We start from the raw sequence: 24,583 nt of genomic DNA, 5'->3' as shown, positions 1-24,583 counted from the left end.
AATCACATTTTGAAATGACTAAAATGTGACTAAACCTAAATGCATTTTCGTCCAAAAGACTAAGACTAAAACTAAAAGGGCTGCCAAAAACAACACTGCATCTTGAGCAGCTTAAACACTGACTCAGAGACTCTGTTGACATGACAAACTGTAAAAACCACAGAGAAAGTTTTTCTGTTTCCTCTTTGATGTGTTAATTTAGTCTGTGGAGTGAAACCGATCTTTAGTAAATCCTGTTGTAGCACGACAGACAGAGATTTGCTGGTTATATCGCATAAATGTGCGTTCTCAAGGGTTGTGTTTTAACTTATCTTCTTGAGCAATGATTACGAGTAAATAAAAATGCCACTTTCAGTCAGTTGTCTTTCATTTTCATCCTGAGTAGAGATACTGGAGCATGTTGTAGTACTGCATAATGTAACTTCGGTATTCAAAATGGCCACCGGAACTAAGTGTGATGTCATTGGACACGCAAGTATAGAGTGACTCGCTCATTTAAAGGTTCAATGTTCAATTAACCTTTCGCAAAACCCTATCCCGAAACGGTCATTGTACAGTCATACCTCACCATCACTACCCGACATTCCCTGGATCTCCTGCCTTAAAAACAAATGGAGCGCGGCCTGTTTTCTGAACTGACAACAGCTAATTTTTGAGCAAAGGTAGGACTCGTTTGCCATTTGTCTGTAGTTGTTGGACATCATCACAAAAAATTGGTTTCTGCCGCTGGAATATCTGGCACGTTTACTTTTTAAGTGCCACAGGAAGCGTTAAGATGCTGATAGCACATGGGACATCACGGCAAAGTCTTAGTCATGTTCTTCACTCTCCTACCAACGGCCTCCCAGAGACGCCACTACAACGCTCGGATACTTTTAGTTTTACATTTCTGCTGCTGTGTTTTAGAAGAGGAGTCCACTCCGAGCCCCTGAGCCTTTCACACTGTAACTTTATCAGAAATGCTTTATTGAGTTGCCGGGGTTTATATCCAAGCCAGTGTGCAGCCGACAGCAGATTGCGGCATTCGGAAATCGCCCGAAGACACGACTCCGCTGCGCTTTCATTTGTCTCCAGCAGAGTCCGCCGCGTGCGAAGGACACGGTGGACCAGGTGCTGATACAATACTTCAGCGATGGAAATATGAGTTTTATTGACGTCGCATTAAGAGGTTCTGTCGCGTGAAGGGCAGACGGCTCGGCCAGATGAAAATGGGAAGTTTTGGAATGAATGAGTTAGAAATCCCGAAATACGACCACTCCACCTGGTGAGGTCACGCAGTGGAGGGCCTCTAGGGCCTTTATTATTGGTTTGTGCTTCGAAAAGCCCCTCCTGGAACCGCCACCTTAACATGGTGGAGGGGTTTGAGCACCCGAATGATCCTGGAGCTCTGTTGTCGGGGACTTTGTGCCCCTGGTAGGGTCTCCTCCCAGGGCAAACAGGTCCTGGGTGACGGGTAAGACAAAGAGCGGTTCAGAAGCCCCTTATGAGAGACCGACAGGCCCGGTTGGAACCATGAGGCCGTCCTTCTGTGGACCCACCACCTGCAGGAGGAGCCATTAGGGGCTGGTGCAATGTGGGCAGCTGACCCAGCAACGGAAAAGTGGAAGAAAATGGATGGATGGATCTGTCACTCTTTTGTTGCATCTTTGTCACATGTTTTAATCACGATTGCATCCTTGTTTTTGTCTCATTGCTATTTTAACACTTTTTTCCAATAAGCTTTTAGATTTAGGTAATGCCAAACTGGAGAAAATGTGCTTGGTTCAGGTGGTGGTTAAGAGGTTCAATAAGAAACACTATTTTGGTGCTTATGGATGATTAGCACTTGTATAACACAAATGCTCAATAGTCTGCTGGACCATAATTAGTGTTATAAAAGTTACAAAGGAAGTTATGGGAAAATAAGAAAGTCGATGCAAAAGGAAGTTAAAATGATGTGAGAAAAATGTGGTTCTTCAAGGTGCTTTCCCTGTAATTGGAGCCTTTACTTCATCATGACACGCCTGTTCTCGGTGAAGGAACTTGGTAAATACATATTACCGTAAGTGACAAGGAAGACAGAATTAGATTTTGTCTGTCACAGCCTGACAGGTGGAGAGGGAAGTCATGCAAGTTTTGTATTAGACAGAACTTCAGGGACTTTATAAGCAAAAAAAAAATAAATGGTATTGTTTAAAGGTCTGTTAAAAACCTGTATTAGTGAGGGAACAATGACAACTCGTGCATTATTTTAAAAAAGAGAAATATGTGTGTAGTTGTTACAGGGTCATGTGTGAGGCAGGGGGGACCATGACTGATGTGGACAGGTCCATGTTACAGCAGACTGCACTGCGGATACCACAGTCCTGCCCACATCTGCTGTGGTCCATCATGACTCAGAGGAACAGGGACTCACATGACTCAGAGAGAAATCTGGAGACAGTTTTGTTGTTTCTTTTAATCGAACTCTTATTAATGATGATTGATTTTCAGTATTTCATTTGTACTTCCAGCTGAAGTCATCCTAAGTAGGTTCATCGAATGACAAATTTTCCTGCTTCTTCACGTATCTTTTATTGAAAATAAGTTGTCATGGAAACACATTCTGTTGAAAGTCTTGTTACTGGGATTCATGGTGTTTGATTGACTATCCTTAAAGGGATGTTTCAAGAGTTTTGACATAGGGCCCCGTTTCCTAGTTATCCAGAGTGTTGCTGATTTCTGGAGATATTTTTGTAAATCATGCAGTTCTTATGTTTGAAGAGTTTCGTGGCGCTAGGCTAGTACAAGGCTAGCACACTTCTATGGTATCAGCTAGCCTGCATTAAAAAACAGTCTGACCCGCTCCCACAGTGCACCTGAGGCAAATCACTTATAACACCAGACTAACCAAATAAATGTCTGTGTCCATAGAATAGTTTTTTGGAATATAACTGACCTTGCATCACATGAATGATCGCATTTTGAGGGACTATTTTCTAGCAGATCACTCCGCCGCTGCGTAGCTTATACAACCAGGAAGCAGATGCTGCTCAAATATAAGGTATTTTAAATGCAAAATGGTTAAAATTACTCTATTGACACAGACAGTTTAGTCTGGTGTTATAAGTGATTTGCCTCAGGTGCACTGTGGAGCGGGTCAGACTGTTTTTAATGCAGGCTAGCTGATACCATAGAAATGCACTAGCCTTGTATTAGCCTAGCGCCAACTGCATAAATTAAAAAAAATATATATCTCCAGAAATCAGCAACACTCTGGATAACTAGGAGATGAGGCCCTATGTCAAAAATCCTGAAATATCCCTTTAAGTTTTATTCTGAAGAGAGTCAACTCACAGTTACTCTGTGAAGAGTGGGACCAAATAGCGGTCTGAACAGAGTCAAATTTAGTCTGTGTCTATTCACAAACAATAACATGGAGAGAGCTGTGAACAGTTGCATGTTTGTCTTGTCTCATTGATCAAATTGCTTTTCAAATCATTATGACACAAGCAGTAGAGTTGGACACAATAAACTTCCTCAAAGAAGCCGGGCCCTGCTTTATCTCAGCTAATGCCCTAACAACCCCACCAATTTTTTCAAATTTTCTTTTTGAATCAAACCTTTGCCCAACGCCAGATGCCTTCTTCCGTCTGGTTTACTACAGCGCTGTTGACGTCTGGTTTCGAGTGTGCTTTCTCCTGACTGCAACAGCCTGAGAAATTGGCTCCAGTGGCTCAGAAGATTCAGAGCAGTGAGCCTCAACCCACTTTCCGCCTTGACCAGTCCAAACATCAGCCCTTTATGACCAATTACTTTAACCATACACCAACAGTAAGTCACTTGCACTGCCATAACTGCATTCTTTTCAAAACACCCTGTACAAAACTTTACGACACACCCTTTCTTGGCAAAGGAATTAGCTGATTATTATTGTAAGTGAATTACAATGATGAATAATTGCATAACTATGTAACTGTTGCCAATAAGACGATCCAATCACACCCATTAAACTGAGCCGGCTGTAGGTAATGACTAAACTCTCAACAAAAACTACTTCATTTAAAAAAGAAAAAGTGATTATAGACACGTCAGGTCATGGATTTTCAAGATGTGGTTTAGGTCGTATTTGCGAGAAGACACTCGGCATCCTTGTGTGGTAGCCAAACTGGTTCGCCAGACACGAGTATTCAGTTTTCTATTTACTATTGACTTCTCGTGAGTTATGCTTTGCTTTTGAGCTCGGACAAATCAAATGTCTTGACGTGCAGACCCTTTGACACTGAGGTAAGACCTCAACGGAGAGGTATGAGTTAAGCTTACTTATGTATCACAAATGAAAAGCTGCAATTAAACAACACTATAATTAACAGCTATTGTAGCTTTTGTAGAATGCAGATGAACAAGGGTTTAAGGGTTTCCAGTAAGGAGATTGTTTTTTGTGGCACACCTAAGTCAAGTGTATAAAAGCCGACTGGGATCACAGCAAAAACAGTCACTGCTCAGAGACGAGTCTGGACACAAGGTGAGGACTTTACATTACTACACATTTCAAAAGAGTTTGACTGACTGTGATGTTAATGTTTATTTTTTCAGAGTCACAAAGCTCACAAGACAAGGTACGTCTTTGATGTGTTAAATACTGACTGGAAATGATAGTGTCATATTTGAAGTATCTGTTTTCTTCTTTGAAATAGATGAAGTTCTTGGTTTGCCTCCTGATGTTGGTCTCAAATGCAGCAGGCCTACTAGGTGAAAAAAAGTCATTCTTCTTTTTATAAGTTATAATTCAGATTTGCTATGTGTTCATGTTTATAGTTTTAATGTGATGCTTTTCAAAACTTGTCAGTGACACCACATCTGTCCCTGTCCCTCTTCAGATCTGTCGGGAAAAGCGTTCATCTTTCCACAACAAACCGCCACAGCTCACGTGAGGCTGACCCCGGCATCAGTGAGCAACACCGGTGAAAATGCTGTAACAGTGTGTCACCGGTATGTTGATTTTTTATTTTAGTTCAGTTTATTACTTTTTGAAAGCCAAAAAGAGTATATTAAAGGGACTATAAGGAGTTTAAAAATATTAAAATTAAGTATTTTCCTCCCCCTACATGTTCCAGCCATGTCCTAATGTGTAGAATGAGCTCAGACCTGTTCACCACAACTGCCTCTAAAATCCTGTACGGTCACTCAAAAATGTGTCACTTCGGCCCGAATTGCCGTCATGCACGAGCTTAATATAGAAGGTGCAGTTACACATATGGCCTGAGGCGGCAGTAGTGAGTATAAAATGGCGAACTTGCTTCCAGCCCCTTTAAAAAAATATAAAACCTAAAAAAATATAAATTATATGTTTGAGCTTTATAACATAATTTACATAATTAACTGAATACGACATTTAAATGTATTAAAATCTAGTTTTCCAGTTTTCATTTTATTGAAAAGAAACGGGTGGATATATTATGCTGCTCTTCTTTTTGGATTTTCAAAAAAGATTCCCGATTCAACAGATTTTTGTCAATTCATTGATATGTAAAAAAGACGTGGGAAAAAAAAAAAATATATATATATATATATATATATATATATATATATATATATATATATATATATATATATATAATTCAAATGATTGATTTCAGCAATTATTCTTTAACCAGCCTAATTTTGACTCTCAACAATCACCATCAGACTTTGATAGTCACTGTTACTGATACATGTGAGGTAGTGTAGCGATGAGTGGCCAAAAAGTGGCTTATAAAGGAAACGTCAGAAGACAAAGTTCATTTTTCCTGCGTGGCAAAGATTTATTTACAGTGATCGGCTCCAGACTTTTAACAGGTCTCCCCTCACCTCCAGCCCTTCCCCCCAAAACAGCACACACCTGCCTAAAACAATGGCCAATCAGTTGGGCCATTCCACCTCACTGACAAAATTACAATAACCCATGACATCTCTTCAGGCCATGGGTCTCACACCCAACTGCACAAGCAGTATTCGAAAACTTAACATTACTTAACAAAATAAAAACAATAACCGGATAAGTCAAAATAACTTAACATACAATTCAAAATGGTACAGGCTGATGATGTATTGATGACATCATCAGTGACATCACCACTGGTAACTATAAAAGGAGGAGATGTCTGGGCGGCCCCTCCCCAAACACATCCCAAGTAGAAACAAAGAGAAAGGTAAGTAACACAAAGAATACACTTAACTTAGATACTTGTGTGTACAGGAGGTTAATATGTGTATACATATAGGGACAAGTGAAGTCACTTCGTCACAATACATAGACTACATTCTGGGGTTCTGAGCTCGTCTGTAAAACTGTTCAGTCCGGCCCACCTCCGCTCCTCTGGTTGAGGAAGAACAAATCTATTCAGAACCTCCACAGACTTTTCCAAAAATATCAAGAGTTTAAAGGAACGAAGAACGCTAATCAGCCATGTTAACTGCAAACAATATCAGATCACTAGGAAGGACCGTTTGGGAATGGGGTGAATGTAGTGAGTGAGTGGCGGATGGTAGTTAGTTATGTTGATGTGCCCTGCCTTGCCCTGAGAGTTTTCTCTGTTGTAAACATGATGGTAATTTTGCAATTTCAGATCTTTCACCGACCTCAGAAGAGACCATAGCCTGTTCTCACTCGCCTCACCGACAAAAAACAATGAGTTCCTCGTGTTTATGAAGTGGGGCGTGCAGGAAATTCAACCACACATCCATGATATTATCAGTGGTTATGGAGGCCTCGACTACGCTCCAAACAAGTGGCACTCCATGTGCACAACATGGGACTCCAGCTCAGGACTGGTGCAGCTGTGGTTCAATGGGCAGCCGCTGATGAAAAGATACATCGCTGAGTCCCCCCTCACCAACAGCCCCGTTATCGTTTTGGGACAGGTATGAAAACACCCCAAATGTATTTGCCTTCACTTTGACTGCTCATTCTTGAAATGTATATATTTTTCAAATGACATGTAATCCACGGTATATGGTTGATCACTAAGAACTTTTGTAGGATATAGATACATAACAGGAGTTGATTGTACGTAGCATTGGTGCATGGTCCGGGTGAATACTTAGGTCACTTTGGCCGCTCTGTTTTCACTTTCAGCAGGTTCACAGCTTAAATCATTTGTGTCGTAATTTCAACACAGCGACTTGGATCAAACTGTTTTCCCAGCCCTGAGATCCGACCTCTGAGGTCAAATGTGGCGTCATTATAACCCCGTCAATGTCACATGTCTTTATATAAACAGGAGCAGGACAATCACGGTGGAGCCTTTGACGCCAACCAGTCCTTCGTGGGGATGATGACCGACGTGCACATGTGGAACTACGTGCTCTCCGCCTGTGAGATCCAGAAGTACATGAATGAACTGATCTTCACCCCGGGAAACATGCTGAACTGGGCAGCGCTGGAGTTTCAGATTACAGGGAGAGTCCTGATTGAAAATAAAGAAATGAGCTGCAATGTAGACCAATTGTGTTCCTAAAAAAGGCTGTGTCCACGTTCTGATGTCATCAAAACATCAGGTGAAGGGAGCCAAACGTATGGGAGCGGGAAAAGGAATACTATCTACTATGTGTTCATCTGATGATCATTGATTAAACTCCCTATACATCTATATTTGCAGAGTATAATCATGCTTTGATGCTTTGATTTATTTTGACAAGTCTTTGTAAGATTGTGTGTCTTCTTTGTCACCTCCTATGGGGACAACAGATGGAAACTAGCGCTGGTGTATTTACACTGATGTTCACTGATATGCTCTGTCCCTTTTAAATAAATAAACTAAAGAACCAGCCTCTTTGCATATGTGGTATTAAGTCATGAAGGGTCCCTAAAGTGTGAACAGTATGAAAATGCACATTATATTTCTTATATCTTACAAACAATCAGAGGGATGAGGGGGATTTCCATGGGACACAATGGGCAACGTTTGAGCAAAAATACTGTGTACTTTGTCAGCCATATGTTTTAGACCATACATTTTTGATTTTTTTTATTAACTTATGCAGAGAGTCGAGCAATGCCCCGATAAATTTAGATGTGAAGTGAGTTGGGGTTTAGTGTCACGCGGTTAGCCATGAAGCCCTTTAATGCCGTACCTGACCTCTCCTCTCTCCAACGTCACATCCGCCATGCAGCTCTCGGGTTAAGCATACAGTGGTTGCGTTGTTTACATGTTGTGCAAGTTGTGTAGGAGCGTCAAGCCGACGGCTGGAGGCAAAAAACCAGCGGCTGAGGTGAAGCTTCCATTGTGCATCATCGGTAAGCGTAGGTGAGTTGGTACATCAACCAATCTCAAGTCCATCCATCCATCCATCCATCCATCCATCCATCCATCCATTTTCTTCCACTTGTCCGTTGCCGGGTAAATCACATTGCACCAGCCCCTTATGGCTCCTCCTGCAGGTGGTGGGTCCACAGAAGGACGGCCTCACGATCCTAACCGGGCCTGTTAGTCTCCCATAAGGGGCTTCTGAACCGCTCTTTGTCTGACCCGTCACCTAGGACCTGTTTGCCATGGGAGACCCTACCGGAGAGCACAACGCAACCATTCACCTGGTATGTAAGCCTTCCCATCATATAGCTTCTGTCTTATGTGCAGTTTTCTGTTGTAGGGTCCTGATGTAATAGGTTTGGTCTCGGTTTATATATGATTTGAGGACATTTTCCATCCATAATTAAGAGACATGAGGCTGATCCATAATACACAGTAGTATAAACTATGTGGAATTTTGTTGTCAGTGGAGCTGCACAAATGGCATTGATATCGACAGCAGCCTTAGCGATGCATTTCCGAATGTAAAAAGCACAGAAAGCGCTTCTCAGATAGAGAGGCGCAGCTCTGAGCTCAAGCAGCCGCCCACAGCCAGGCCACAAAACACCGATGACTGTCCTGAGGCTGCAGCATCAGCTCGGTCACTCAGAGCTCGCTATGCGCCCTTTGACCCCGGACCAGTTCAGTATCGGTCAATTTATCCCCGAACGCCAACACCCGACAAGTCCGGAATAAGTGTCATTCAATGGAGCAAATGACTACGGAGACTCGACTCGCGACGCACTGTTCACAGCACTGCGGTCAAACTTACAAAAGCAAAATAAAACATAAGACCAAGTGTCAGGACTAAAGCTTTAGGCTGTGGTGTTGTTTGGATCCAGGGTCCGCACTTCATAGACCAGTGTGAGGCTGCACCGTCAGAAATGAAGTTTGAGCAGGGGCAGAGCACAGGCAGCAGAGGCCTGGGGGTCTGGGCCTCCACTCCCTCTGATAACCAGCAGTGTTTTGTCAAAATAAAATAAATAATGTTTATTTTCAATTTAGAAGATCATTCGATTTTAATCTTCATGTGGGCCATTATTTCTCCACTATGTGCTGAAATACTTTACATTTTTAATAGGCCTTCCTTGCATTAATAAAACGTAGCCATTTTGTACTACTACTACAACTACTACTTTTATGAAAATTAAAATACACAACTTGAACCATACTGACCTGCTGGGGCACCTCGAGAGGGCACCACATTGCAGGAAATGCAGTCTGTTCAGTTAAAAAATTCTGGTTGGGACAGGTGAACAAAGGAGATCAATGACCAGGTCAAGAAGGTCATCAAAGACGAGACAAACTTGCAATTCCTCATTCCTTATGCATGTTAGGTCACTTTGTGCAGCAGATTCAGATTCAGATTCATTTATTGGCCATTTGCAGTTTGAAAAACCACATTGGAAAAAAATGTGCAAAGAGCTCAAAGTGCAATATGTAAAACAAGTAAAAAGACACAATATAAAAAACAGAACAAACAGACAATGCCACATTAAAAGCCTAAGGGCAAAACATTGTACAATAAAAGTCCACACCGATAAATATAATAGAAGTGCCTGTTTAGAGTGCCTTGTGTAAAGTGATCACAGCTTGAGGAAAGAAACTGTTCATATGTCGATCAGTAGAACATATGATGGAGCGATACCTTCTCCCTGAAGGAAGCATCTCAAAAAAGGCTTTAGCAGGGTGGCCTGAGGCATCATTTTCCTAGTTTTAAAGCTCGATTCAGTAGTCGAGCTTTATATGTGGCCTCCAGGAGCGGCAAAGTGCAGCCAATGGTCCTGCTGGCTCAGCGAACCACTTTGTTCAAAGCCTTCTTCTCTTTCAGAGTGAGATTACCAAACCACACAGTAATACAACTGGTCAGGACACTCTCAATTACACAATAATAAAAGTTCAGAAGAATCCTAGTATTTTGGGTAAACTCTCGAAGCCTGCGTAAAAAGAAGAGGCGCTGTCTCGCTTTCTTAGCACAGTTCATCGTATGTGAGCTCCAGTTCAAGTCATGAGAAAGAGTCACACCCAAGAATTTACATTTCTCAACAATCTGCACATCAGAATCTTGGATAGTAATAGGCAACTGATTCCTATTGTGACAAAAATCAATAACAAGTTCACATGTTTTTGAAGTGTTCAAAAGTAGGTTGTTTTCTCTACTCCACTGAACAACATTCTCCACCTCCTCACGATAATGAGACTCATCATTTGAACTGATCAGCCCAATGATGGTCGTATCGTCGGCATATTTGATGATCACATTTTTATCATGAGATGCGACAAGGTCATGAGTATACAGTGTGAACAGCAGGGGGCTCAAAATACACCCCTGCGGGGAACCAGTGCTAACGAACAGCTCATCAGAAACACAACCGTTGATTTTGACCCTTTGTGGCTGACAAGTCAGAAAATTAAAAATCCAATTACAAATGGCATCATCGAGGCCCAAGTATTTGAGTTTTTCGATGAGCTTTGTTGGGACCATTGAGTTAAAGGCTGAACTGTAGTCTATGAATAGCATTCTAGCATATGCTTTCCGTTCATCAAGATGCTTGTAGACAGAGTTCAAAGCAAAGGAAATGGCGTCCTCAACACTTCTGTTTTTTCTATACGCAAATTGTAGCGGGTCCACAGACACAGGGATTTGATCTCTGATAAAATTCAACACCAACCGCTCAAAAGTTTTCATCAGGACAGATGTGAGGGCCACTGGCCGATAGTCATTCAGACAAGTCACAGGAGTCTTCTTGGGCACTGGAATTATAAGCGATCTTTTAAAGCTAAGAGGAACAGTACACTTCCTAAGTGACATGTTGAAAAGATCTGTCAGGACTGGAGCAAGCTGCTCGGAGCAGAGTTTAAGGACACGGGGAGGAATACAGTCCGGTCCAGGGGCCTTCCTAACTTTCGTCCTGGACAGGAGCCTCTGGACATCCTCCTGAATGATGGTGAGGCTCTGCTCGCTACAAACAGGAAAAACAACAGGTTCAACATTTTCAATTTCGAGCCGACAGTAAAACTCATTTAGGTCGTTTGGCAAAGATGGATCAACATTTGTGATGGATCCTCTTCTAGGTTTCCAAGCGGTGATAGAATTTAACCCTTGCCACATCTGTCGTGAGTCCCCCTCCATGAAATGTCCTTCTATCTTGGCTCCATAGGCTCGTTTTGCAGCTTTAATGGACCGCTCCAAAGAATATCTGGACAGTTTATAAGCAGTAGCGTTACCAGATTTAAAAGCCTCAGCCCGCTGTCGCATTTTCCTATTCACATCTGCATTGTACCACGGGTTCTGACTGGCATGCCGCTTTATTTCCTTTTTTGGAACACAACAATCAATACAAAAATCAATGTACCCAGTCACCGCATCACAGTACTCGTCCAAGTTTTCTGAATGGAACACAGACCAATCAGTAGCGTCAAGGCATCCTTGCAATTTAGTTTCGCTCTCATTCGTCCAGCACTGAACAGTGCATAAAGAAGGTTCTGACTGTTTACTCCTCTGGATATATGTGGGAAGAAGTAGTACAGAGGAGTGGTCCGATTTTCCAAAAGCTGGTCTGAGGCTGGACCGATAAGCAGACTTTATATTACTATAGCAATGATCCAAAATGTGTGCTCCCCTAGTTGCCTGTTTAACATGCTGATAGTAGTTGGGAAAAGCAGCTTTAAGATTACATTTATTAAAATCACCAGCTACTATAGCCACAGCATTAGCGTGGGAGTTCTCAAATTTGTGTACAATGCCACTCAATTCATTCAAGGCAACAGAAATGTCCGCCCGTGGATGTATGTAAACTCCGCACAGGAACAGCACGGACATTTCCCGGGGGAGATAAAAGGGGCGGCATTTCACAATAAGACACTCCAGGTTAGCGTTGCAGGTTTTGTTCACGATAACACAATCCGTGCACCAAAGTTCGTTTATGAGGAAACACACACCCCCTCCCTTCGATTTCCCGGTGCGCTCTTTCACCCTGTCCAAGCGGTGAACAGAGAAGCCCGGTGGCTGGAAAGAAGAATCCAGCACGCCGCTGTGTAGCCACGTCTCTGTCAGGCAGAACATGGAGCAGTCTCGGGCTTCGCGCTGGGTCTGGATGCGACTCAGCAGGTCGTCCGTCTTATTCGGCAAAGACTGGACGTTCGCCAGGTAGATGGACGGCAGCGGGGTCTTAGACTGGCGGCTGCGTAGCTTCACAAGCAGCCCCCCTCGCTTCCCCCGATGTCTGCGCTTCCGCCGCTGGTTGCCCGGTGCGTCCCGGCTCAGGGGCTCAGGTGTGCGGCGTGTGTGGCGATGCCTCCGCCCAGTCCCCTCGCTCTGCTCCCGTCCTCCGTAGCCTGACTCCTGGTCTCGCTTGTCTCGAGTGGGGCACGCATTGAAATCAGCGCACTTCAGTCCCGGATGGACATATGACAGTTCATAAACTTCCTCGCGAATCCTTAAAAGTGTTTCACGACCATAGCTTAAAGTGGCAAGTGCATCGAAGACAAGTACAAACATAAAACAAACAGCACACAGGAGAGCTCTTGCTACGGCGCCCTGCCTCGGCGCCATGTTCCATTTTTGTCACCAAGACTTGTGAACAGGTGTAAATAAACCAGAAATATCTGTTTGACAAGGGAATCACAGTCCAAAAGCATCTTAATTCATCATGTTGGATCATGGCATCTCTGTAGCACAGTCGTGATTCCATAAATAGGCTCATTGCAATACATTCGCCAATGCCAATGCGGCTACTGCTAACGTCCACAGCAGTTCATAAATCCTCTCACTGAGGAAGGTCGGGTCTGCTGAAACATCATTATTGTTTGGAAAGACTTACCTTTACAATGCAAACATGTTGCTTTTAGAGTAAAGTCAGACTAAACTCGAGTCAAACATCTGCAATAAAGAGCTGAACTATGGCCCCGTGTGAGCTCCCATTACAGCTGTTTGACTCGATTCTACCAAAGTTCTGACTATTCTTCTTCAACTCTAAAGATGACATGTTTGCATAACTCTTGGGAGCATTCTTGCGCATTCCAAGGCTTCAATTTTAATTTCTGAATATTTGGGAGCCGACCCAGAACGGATTGAAGAGCTTCCATTACTTTCGTATCTGCCGCCATTGCCAAACTACAACCTACAAGCCCGGCCTCCCCCGCTCGATAAATGGTAGGTGGAAATTCAACCGATGTAACGCGGCCACCGAGATCAGACCCTGACGTAACATGTAGGGAAATTCTAATTGACCGGAGTTTACGGATGGCTAAGGCCAGGCTACAGCCGACCAGACCTTCCTCAGCGAGTGTATTTAAAGCAGCTGTGGACAGCTGTGTTAGCATTAGCGAATGTATTGCGATTAGCCTATTTATGGAATCCCGACTGTACAGAGGTAGTATGGCCGTACAGCATGACCCAATATGATAAATTGCGATGCTTTTAGACTGGGATTCCCGTTTGACGCCTGTCCCAACTTCCGGCCGGTCACACTGGTTTGAGGCTCACTGTGCAAAGTGACCGAACATGCAATTCAGGAATGAGGAATTGCAAGTTTGCCTGGTCTTTGATGCCCTTTTTGACCTGGTCATCCATCTCCTTTATTCACCTGACTCGACCATGTCCCATCTTCTGACCGCAAAGTGACCGAACACGTATTTCAGACTTAAACTCAGAAACTTGTTTGGTAGAATGCAGTTGAACAAGTGTTGTGTCTTCCAAGTGTATAAAAGCCGACTTGGATCACAGCAAAAACAGTCACTCCTCAGAAACGAGTCTGGACACAAGGTAAGGACTTTACATTACTACATATTATTGCACATGTGTTTGCTTGGCTGACTGTAATGTTACTGTTTACTTTTTCAGAGTCACAAAGCTCACAAGGTACGTCTTTGTTTATCCCAAATGTGTTAAAGAGTGATGTCATTTGCCATAATACAAATGTTTTTTTCTTCTTCCTTGAAATAGATGAAGTTCTTGGTTTGCCTCATGATGTTGGTCTCAAATGCAGCAGGCCTAACAGGTGAATAAAAGTCATTTTTCTTACATAGTTACACAGTCCTACAACTACAGTACATGAACAAGAACTATTGGTTTATATTTGTAGTTTAAAAGTGATTCTCTCCATTAGCTGTCGAAAACTTACTTCAAAATCCAAACGTGTTAATTACATGACAAGCTTGACCGGGATATGTCTAATTGTGCACCGTAGCAATCTTCTCTCTGTGTCTCTTTTACAGATATGTCGGAAAAAATGTTCACTTTTCCAGAAGAAACCAACACAGCTCACGTGCTGCTGTTCCCGGCGTTCATGACCCTCGAGGCTGTAACAGTGTGTCACCGGTAAGTTCACTCTCTTGCTTGCCTTACCCTGAGAGTTTTCTCTGTTCTAAACCTAACGGTCATTTTTGCACTTTCAGATCTTTCACTGACCTCAAACGAGACCACAGCCTGTTCTCACTCGCCTCAACGTCCACTAGCAACGAGTTCCTCATTTTCATGAAGTGGGACGAGCAGGAAATCCAACCACACATCCGTAATCTTAAGTCCGCTTATGGAGGCCCTTACTACGCTCACCACAAGTGGAACTCCATTTGCACCACATGGGACTCCAGCTCCGGACTGGTGCAGATGTGGTTCAATGGGGAGCCACTGGTCAGAAAATTCATCACTGATTCCCCCCTGACCACCTCTCCTAGTATCGTTCTGGGACAGGTATGAAAACCACCTTTACCTTGACTTTGAATTAACGCATACAACGCTCTGCAACTGCCCTCTGCCTGGACATCCCATCCTATTCATTTCCAAAAGGGATTAGACGTCTTGAAATAAATATATATTTTTAAAGATTAATCCATATATGGATGATCACTTAAAGCAGGGGTGGCCAACCAGTCGGAGACCAAGAGCCGAAATTTTCAACCTTGATCCTGTGAAGAGCCACAAAGGCACCGACCATTAGCGAGATCCCGGGGCGGTACTTTATTGTGATTAAATAGAATGTGACCGTTTTATTTAATCACAATAAACTATAACTTTATGCCTTTTTCTTTTTTTAAATAATTGTGTTAGATTGAATGGTTTTACTCCTCAACAAGATTGAAATACATGTATATTAAATGACATTTTGTGTTTCCTGTTCTGACTGAGACAGAATTAGATTATTATTATTATTTTTATTTTTTTTAATGCTGGGGTGTGTTTGTATGTGGGGCCCTGCCCACTGAGCCCCCTTCTCTGATTCGCCCCTGGCCTGTGCGCTCAGTGCCTGCAGCTTTGTCCTGACTGGACTGTGCAAAGAACGCACTCTAGGCTGCACAAAGTTCATGAACTTTAACCAGGAGCCTCTGGAGGATCTGAGAGTCTGTTTTAAGTTGCATCTGTTACAGTTATAGCACATGTGAAAGAAAAGTCATGACTCTGCGTATTTCCGCGTTACGATGTCGCGCTTCGCATCATACGCTTAATAAGAGCTCCGCTTTTTTCCATTTCCTAATTTTGATCTTTTTCTGTGAATATGTGGCCAAATTACATAAAATAAAGAGTAGCTGATCAGAAATCTGAAAAGCACAGAAGCTAATCCTAGTGCCACGATCTGCCTGCCTGTTGTTCAACCTACATCCCGCTGTGAGTGAGGCTGCACGGGCTCCTTTTACACACTGCCTCGAAAAGGAGAGAGATACGGACTCTCATTCATGTAGAGATGGAAACATGGTCTGTAGGACGATGTTACAGTTTATGGGAAATATTTACCAATTATTTTGCAAAGAGCCGCATTGTATTAAACATCTCCAATCATGCAAAGAGCCGCACTCTGATTGGCCAAGAGCCGCATGCGGCTCGAGAGCCGCGGGTTGGCCACCCCTGACTTAAAGGAACAGGCCACAGTTCTCCCATGATGAGATATGTTCTCACCTGAGCTTAGACGAGGTGATACGTACCTGTCTGGTCTTCGTGTCCGTGGAAGAGCATGGTAGCTTCTTCCTTCACACCGTTTGGAGCTATAGGAATATGTTGGGAGAAGCCAAACGCTAACAACATCTTTGGTCGTTTTGCATGACTGAGGGCACACACAAGACCAGACAGGTACGCATCAACTCGTCTACGCTCAGGTAAGAACATATCTCAGTATGGAAAAACGGTGGCCTGTTCCTTTAAGGGCCTTCTCTCATCAGCCTGGAGAATAGCTGGAGACTCGAATTGCCGCTGGTCACGGAGATGTCTCTGAGACGTCCCCTGGAGATAAGCCGAGTCTCCAGGTAATCTTGATAAAAACAAAAAGGTTTGATTACAGCGGAGACCACATGGAGACTTGAAAAGGTGTCTGAGAGGTCTTCGTGGTCTCAAGCAGTTGTGAAGCAAAGACTTTTTGCCACAGCTGCTTGAGACCATGAAGACCTCTCAGAGACTCCGCTGAAATCAAATCCACTCGTTTTCAATGACCTGGACACTCGGCTTATTGCCATCGGACGTATTGAGCACATCTCCATGAGTCTCAGTCTCCAACTCGTCTCTTGGCCCTTTCCATGAGTCCGAGCTCCACAACTCTCTCCGGTGAAATATGCCCTTTACTGCGAGGTCAGAACTTGATGCAGGGACTAGATTCTTCACCGGAGAAGGTATCTGTGTTCATATGTAAGGGAGTTTATCTTGAAACTAGTGGCTCGCAAAAGGATGAGCAGCTTTAGTGGGTTCTATGATGTTATTTTATTTCCGATTGTTGACTTCTGATGACTCTTTACTGCTCGCTCTACATCACCACTGCTAACACCCTATCAACGTCACATGTTTTTGTATAAACAGGAACAGGACACTTACGGTGGAGGATTCGACGTCAAGCAGTCCTTCGTGGGGATGATGACCGACGTGCACATGTGGAACTACGTGCTCCCCTCCTGCGAGATCGAGAACTACATGAAGGAAGAGTTCTTCTTCCCGGGGAACGTGCTGAACTGGGCAGCGCTGAACTTCATGACCACAGGGAGGGTCCTGATTGAAGATAAACTAATGGGCTGCGCTTGATAGATCCATGAGTAGTTATGGATCAGGATAAGGCTGTGGCCACGTTCTGATGTCGTCAAACCTCAGGCGAAGGGAGCCAAACCAATGCTACTCTATGGGAGCGGGAAAAAGTATATATCTATACTACTATCTATCTATTATCTTTGACTAAGGCGAGACACAGCAAGTGAAAGTGGTTGATGTAGGGATTTTTGCTACTTTTCTCCCATAACATCTTTCTAACAACTTTCCAGTCTTGGACGTAACGATATGTTTAAGAAGAGGGATTTTTTAAGATCTGATTCCTAGCCTTTTGAACCCCATTTGAGTTTTTGTAGATTTTGTCGCTTATGATTCAATCCCCTTTGAAAAATCATTTGTTACTAATATATCAATATAGATAGAGAAACATTGCAATGCATTGTCCTATTCACCTGCAGTGTCTCGCCTTAAACTCCCTATGCACCTATATTCTGATTCTATATTTGCATATTATACTGAAGGTTCGGGGGGACTGCTTTGCTTTATTTTGATGTTGCTGTGTTATGAAAGTAAAACATTCAAATCTGTCATAACATCGACATGTCTGTGTTAGGTTTTGTGTCTTCTTTGTCACCTGGAGACCACAGATGGAAACTAGCACTTTTGCTTTAACTTGATATTTACACTGATGTTCATCAATATGCTCTGTCCCTTTTAAATAAACAAACTAAAGAACCAGCCTCTTTGCAAGTGTGGTATTAAGTCATGAAGGGTCCCTAAAGTGTGAACAGTATGAAAATGCACATTATATTTCTTATATCTGATTTACAAACAATCAGAGGGATGAGGGGAATTTCAATGGGACACATTGGGCAACGTTTGAGCAAAAATATTGCGTACAATGTCAGCCATATGTTTTAGACCATACATTTTTGATTAACTTATGCAGAGAGTCGAGCAATGCCCCGATAAATTTAGATGTGAAGTGAGTTGGGGTTTAGTGTCACGCGGTTAGCCATGAAGCCCTTTAATGCCATGCCTGACCTCTCCTCTTTCCAACGTCACATCCGCCATGCAGCTCTCGGGTTAAGCATGCAGTGGTTGCGTTGTTTACATGTTGTGCAAGTTGTGTAGGAGCGTCAAGCCGACGGCTGGAGGCAAAAAACCAGCAAGCGTAGGTGAGTTGGTACATCGACCAACCTCAAGTCCATCCATCCATCCATCCATCTTCGTCCACTTGTCCGTTGCCGGGTAAATCACATTGCACCAGCCCATTATGGCTCCTCCTGCAGGTGGTGGGTCCACAGAAGGACGGCCTCACGATCCTAACCGGGCCTGTTGGTCTCTCATAAGGGGCTTCTGAACCGCTCTTTGTCTGACCCGTCACCTAGGACCTGCATGCCATGGGAGACCCTACCAGGGGTACGAACCCCCGACAACAGAGCTCCCAGGATCATTTGGGTTCTCAAACCCCTCAATCACATTAAGGTGGCGGTTCCAGGAGGAGCCAATCACAAGTCATGAGAGTGAAACGTCATACATATATCAATCAGCTTAACCCTGACTAGGGCTGTCACGGTATGAAAATTTTACCTCACGGTTATTGTGACCAAAATTATCACGGTTTTCGGTATTATCGCGGTATTTTTTTTAAATGTGTGTTAATATGTTCAGAAAGCATTGATAGTCCTACACAAACTGACATCGTTTCAAAAAAGTTTAACTGTGCTTGTTCTATATCAGGAAAATTGCTGTTGTCCTTCCGATGAGCTTTCGCTTTGCAGATTTGGGAAAATGCCATCATTAGTAATTCATAAAACTGCGGCGAGAGTGAATCTATTGCAATCTGCCACCGGGAGCCCCGTAACACGTTGTGCCAATGTGTGGAGGTATCCGGACACGGCTTATGCTGGCGGTGGCGCTGCAGCCGCACTATGGGGCGACTCATTACATTCTCCTTCAACCCAAAGTCCCACATCAGCATTTCAGCTAAAACACCAACGTTAACTTACTTGCTATAGAGCTGTGGGAGACGGTCACGCAGGTGAGTCAGAGGTTCGAAGTATTGCTGCATTTGCTGACACTTTTTCCTGCACGCTCCGCAAACTGAACTCTGAGGCTGATAGATCCTGCGCGCTGTCGTGTCGGACATGATTCCAGCTTCGAGAAAGTTTTGTTTGGGTTGCAAACAACAAAGTGCGCATGCGCGGAAACTGCAGCAGATGAGACGGTGGCTGGTGAGGCTCACCGTGCCTACACCGCGGGTGCGGTTATTCACCGAGATAATAATAAAAACACAAAACAAGACGGTAATTTTCACCGTCAAAATTTTTACCGGGGTTAACCGCTACACCGGTTACCGTGACATCCCTAACCCTGACACTGCCCTAACCACTAACCTTAAGGATAGTGGGCTGGTGCCTAATCTTAATACATCGATGTTCTGATCCCGCTGGTCCGGAGGCTTCTGCGTAGCTGGGCAGGGTCAGATACTCAGGGTCCCGGAATGGCTCGCCCGTAGAGCACAACACAAACATTCACCTGGTATGTAAGATCGTAGTCTGTGCTATAGTAGCCTTCCCATCATATAGCTTCTGTCGTACATGCAGTTTTCTGTTGTAGGGTCCTGATGTAATACCCACCTCCCCTTTAAATGTTACCGTTTTATACCTGCTGTGATAACTTCTTCGTCTATCTTCTGGACCGATGTGATACTGTCTAAATGAATGTGAACCTATGAACTGAAAGCTTCCTTCCTAATTTAACTAAATCTAACTTAACGAGAATAAATCCCCTATGTTTCTTAACTTGCCTTTGTCCTTTCAACGACGAGTGACAAACGTCTATACTGCAGCCGAATCAACACTTAAATAATCCTGAACATGTACTGGTGCATTAACCCCATTTTATCCATGATTGGACACTTTAGAAAAGAAAATTAATCTGTAGCAGTTCGTGATCATTTGGTCTCGGTTTACATGTGATTTGAGGACATTTTCCATCCATAATTAAGAGACATGAGGCTGATCCATAATATACAGTGGTATAAACTATGTGGAATTTTGTTGTCAGTGGAGCTGCACAAATGGCATTGATATCGACAGCAGCCTTAGCGATGCATTTCCGAATGTAAAAAGCACAGAAAGCGCTTCTCAGATAGAGAGGCGCAGCTCTGAGCTCACGCAGCCGCCCACAAAACACCGATGACTGTCCTGAGGCTGCAGCATCAGCTCGGTCACTCAGAGCTCGCTATGCGCCCTTTGACCCCGGACCAGTTCAGTATCGGTCAATTTATCCCCGAACGCCAACACCCAACAAGTCCGTAATAAGTGTCATTCAATGGAGCAAATGACTACGGAGACTCGACTCGCGACGCACTGTTCACAGCACTGCGGTCAAACTTACAAAAGCAAAATAAAACTTAAGACCAAGTGTCAGGACTAAAGCTTTAGGCTGTGGTGTTGTTTGGATCCAGGGTCCGCACTTCATAGACCTGTGTGTGGCTGCATCGAACAGTCAGAAATGAAGTTTAAGCAGGGGCGGAGCACAGGCAGCAGAGGCCTGGGGGTCTGGGCCCCCACTCACTCTGATTGATAACCAGCAGTGTTTTGTCAAAATAAAATAAATAATGTTTATTTTCAATTTAGAAGATCATTCGATTTTAATCTTCATGTGGCCCATTATTTTTCCACTATGTGCTGAAATACTTTACATTTTTAATAGGCCTTCCTTGCATTTATAAAACGTAGCCATTTTGTACTACTACTACTACTACTACTACTACTACTACTACTACTACTACTACTTTTCTGAAAATTAAAATACACAACTTGAACCATACTGACCTGCTGGGGCACCTCGAGAGGGCACCACATTGCAGGAAATGCAGTCTGTTCAGTGAAAACATTCTGGTTGGGACAGGTGAACAAAGGAGATCAATGACCAGGTCAAGAAGGTCATCAAAGACGAGACAAACTTGCAATTCCTCATTCCTTATGCATGTTAGGTCACTTTGTGCAGCAAGACTGGTTGGAACAGGTGAAAATGAACCAGAACTAGAAATATCTGTTTGACAAGGGAATCACAGTCCAAAAGCATCTTAATTCATCATGTTGGATCATGGCATCTCTGTTGCACAGTCGTGATTCCATAAATAGGCTCATTGCAATACATTCGCCAATGCCAATGCGGCTACTGCTAACGTCCACAGCAGTTTATAAATCCTCTCACTCAATTTCTGGATATTTGGGAGCCAACCCAGAACAGATTGAAGAGCTTCCATTACTTTCGTATCTGCCGCCATTGCCAAACTACAACTTACAAGCCCGGCCTCCCCCACTCAATAAATGGTAGGTGGAATTTCGCGGCCACTGAGATCAGACCCAGACGTACATGTAGGGAAATTCTAATTGACCGGAGTTTACGGATGGCTAAGGCCAGGCTACAGCCGACCAGACCTTCCTCAGCGAGTGTATTTAAAGCAGCAGTGGACAGCTGTGTTAGCATTAGCGAATGTATTGCGATTAGCCTATTTATGGAATCCCGACTGTACAGAGGTAGTATGGCCGTACAGCATGACCCAATATGATAAATTGCGATGCTTTTAGACTGGGATTCCCGTTTGACGCCTGTCCCAACTTCCGGCCGGTCACACTGGTTTGAGGCTCACTGTGCAAAGTGACCGAACATGCAATTCAGGAATGAGGAATTGCAAGTTTGCCTGGTCTTTGATGCCCTTTTTGACCTGGTCATCCATCTCCTTTATTCACCTGACTCGACCATGTCCCATCTTCTGACCGCAAAGTGACCGAACACGTATTTCAGACTTAAACAACTCAGAAACTTGTTTGGTAGAATGCAGTTGAACAAGTGTTGTGTCTTCCAAGTGTATAAAAGCCGACTTGGATCACAGCAGAAAACAGTCACTCCTCAGAAACGAGTCTGGACACAAGGTAAGGACTTTACATTACTACATATTATTGCACATGTGTTTGCTTGGCTGACTGTAATGTTACTGTTTACTTTTTCAGAGTCACAAAGCTCACAAGGTACGACTTTGTTAATCCCAAATGTGTTAAAGAGTGATGTAATTTGCCATAATACAAGTGTTTTTTTCATCTTCTTTGAAATAGATGAAGTTCTTGGTTTGCCTCATGATGTTGGTCTCAAATGCAGCAGGCCTAACAGGTGAATAAAAGTCATTTTTCTTACATAGTTACACAGTCCTACAACTACAGTACATGAACAAGAACTATTGGTTTATATTTGTAGTTTAAAAGTGATTCTCTCCATTAGCTGTCGAAAACTTACTTCAAAATCCAAACGTGTTAATTACATGACAAGCTTGACCGGGATATGTCTAATTGTGCACCGTAACAATCTTCTCTCTGTGTCTCTTTTACAGATATGTCGGAAAAAATGTTCACTTTTCCAGAAGAAACCAACACAGCTCACGTGCTGCTGTTCCCGGCGTTCATGACCCTCGAGGCTGTAACAGTGTGTCACCGGTAAGTTCACTCTCTTGCTTGCCTTACCCTGAGAGTTTTCTCTGTTCTAAACCTAACGGTCATTTTTGCACTTTCAGATCTTTCACTGACCTCAAACGAGACCACAGCCTGTTCTCACTCGCCTCAACGTCCACTAGCAACGAGTTCCTCATTTTCATGAAGTGGGACGAGCAGGAAATCCAACCACACATCCGTAATCTTAAGTCCGCTTATGGAGGCCCTTACTACGCTCACCACATGTGGAACTCCATTTGCACCACATGGGACTCCAGCTCCGGACTGGTGCAGATGTGGTTCAATGGGCAGCCACTGGTCAGAAAATTCATCACTGATTCCCCCCTGACCACCTCTCCTAGTATCGTTCTGGGACAGGTATGAAAACCACCTTTACCTTGACTTTGAATTAACGCATGCAACGCTCTGCAACTGCCCTCTGCCTGGACGTCCCATCCTATTCATTTCCAAAAGGGATTAGACGTCTTGAAATAAATATATATTTTTAAAGATTAATCCATATATGGATGATCACTTAAAGGAACAGGCCACAGTTCTCCCATGATGAGATATGTTCTCACCTGAGCTTAGACGAGGTGATACGTACCTGTCTGGTCTTCGTGTCCGTGGAAGAGCATGGTAGCTTCTTCCTTCACACCGTTTGGAGCTATAGGAATATGTTGGGAGAAGCCAAACGCTAACAACATCTTTGGTCGTTTTGCATGACTGAGGGCACACACAAGACCAGACAGGTACGCATCAACTCGTCTACGCTCAGGTAAGAACATATCTCAGTATGGAAAAACGGTGGCCTGTTCCTTTAAGGGCCTTCTCTCATCGGACTGGACAGTAGCTGGAGACTCGAATTGCCGCTGGTCACGGAGATGTCTCTGAGACGTCCCCTGGAGATAAGCCGAGTCTCCAGGTAATCTTGATAAAAACAAAAAGGTTTGATTACAGCGGAGACCACATGGAGACTTGAAAAGGTGTCTGAGAGGTATTCGTGGTCTCAAGCAGTTGTGAAGCAAAGACTTTTTGCCACAGCTGCTTGAGACCATGAAGACCTCTCAGAGACTCCACTGAAATCGAACCCACTCGTTTTCAATGACCTGGACACTCGGCTTATTGCCATCGGACGTATTGAGCACATCTCCATGAGTCTCAGTCTCCAACTCGTCTCTTGGTCCTTTCCATGAGTCCGAGCTCCACAACTCTCTCCGGTGAAATATGCCCTTTACTGCGAGGTCAGAACTTGATGCAGGGAATAGATTCTTCACCGGAGAAGGTATCTGTGTTCATATGTAAGGGAGTTTATCTTGAAACTAGTGGCTCGCAAAAGGATGAGCAGCTTTAGTGGGTTCTATGATGTTATTTTATTTCCGATTGTTGACAGTTTACTTCTGATGACTCTTTACTGCTCGCTCTACATCACCACTGCTAACACCCTATCAACGTCACATGTTTTTGTATAAACAGGAACAGGACACTTACGGTGGAGGATTCGACGTCAAGCAGTCCTTCGTGGGGATGATGACCGACGTGCACATGTGGAACTACGTGCTCCCCTCCTGCGAGATCGAGAACTACATGAAGGAAGAGTTCTTCTTCCCGGGGAACGTGCTGAACTGGGCAGCGCTGAACTTCGTGACCACAGGGAGGGTCCTGATTGAAGATAAACTTATGGGCTGCGCTTGATAGATCCATGAGTAGTTATGGATCAGGATAAGGCTGTGTCCACGTTCTGATGTCGTCAAACCTCAGGCGAAGGGAGCCAAACCAATGCTACTCTATGGGAGCGGGAAAAAGTATATATCTATACTACTATCTATCTA

The 24,583-nt window shown here is 43.7% G+C and overlaps 3 protein-coding genes across 3 annotated transcripts; all 3 read left to right on the top strand.

Annotated features, from left to right (window-relative positions):
- Positions 1–4,469: 4,469 nt before the first annotated feature.
- Positions 4,470–7,573, top strand: LOC306975325 (C-reactive protein-like). The gene is made up of 5 exons (XM_079572842.1): positions 4,470–4,483; positions 4,656–4,710; positions 4,839–4,950; positions 6,567–6,861; positions 7,221–7,573. Exons 2-5 carry the CDS (start codon positions 4,656–4,658, stop codon positions 7,455–7,457), a joined length of 699 nt encoding a protein of 232 aa, XP_079428968.1. The 5' UTR covers positions 4,470–4,483; the 3' UTR covers positions 7,458–7,573.
- A 6,936-nt stretch (positions 7,574–14,509) lies between these two features.
- On the top strand, positions 14,510–17,289 carry LOC306975073 (jeltraxin-like; the record flags this gene model as incomplete). The annotated part of the gene is made up of 3 exons (XM_079572493.1): positions 14,510–14,610; positions 14,688–14,982; positions 17,071–17,289. The coding sequence occupies 3 exons, from the start codon at positions 14,510–14,512 to the stop codon at positions 17,287–17,289; spliced, it is 615 nt and encodes a 204-aa protein (XP_079428619.1).
- A 4,816-nt stretch (positions 17,290–22,105) lies between these two features.
- Positions 22,106–24,446, top strand: LOC306975072 (serum amyloid P-component-like; the record flags this gene model as incomplete). The annotated part of the gene is made up of 5 exons (XM_079572492.1): positions 22,106–22,202; positions 22,281–22,298; positions 22,655–22,757; positions 22,835–23,129; positions 24,228–24,446. 5 exons carry the CDS (start codon positions 22,106–22,108, stop codon positions 24,444–24,446), a joined length of 732 nt encoding a protein of 243 aa, XP_079428618.1.
- Positions 24,447–24,583: the final 137 nt, after the last annotated feature.

This window comes from Gobius niger (genome assembly GCF_951799975.1).
Source record: "Gobius niger genome assembly, chromosome: 15".
Taxonomy (NCBI): domain Eukaryota; kingdom Metazoa; phylum Chordata; class Actinopteri; order Gobiiformes; family Gobiidae; genus Gobius; species Gobius niger.
This window is presented reverse-complemented; position numbering and strand designations above follow the sequence as displayed.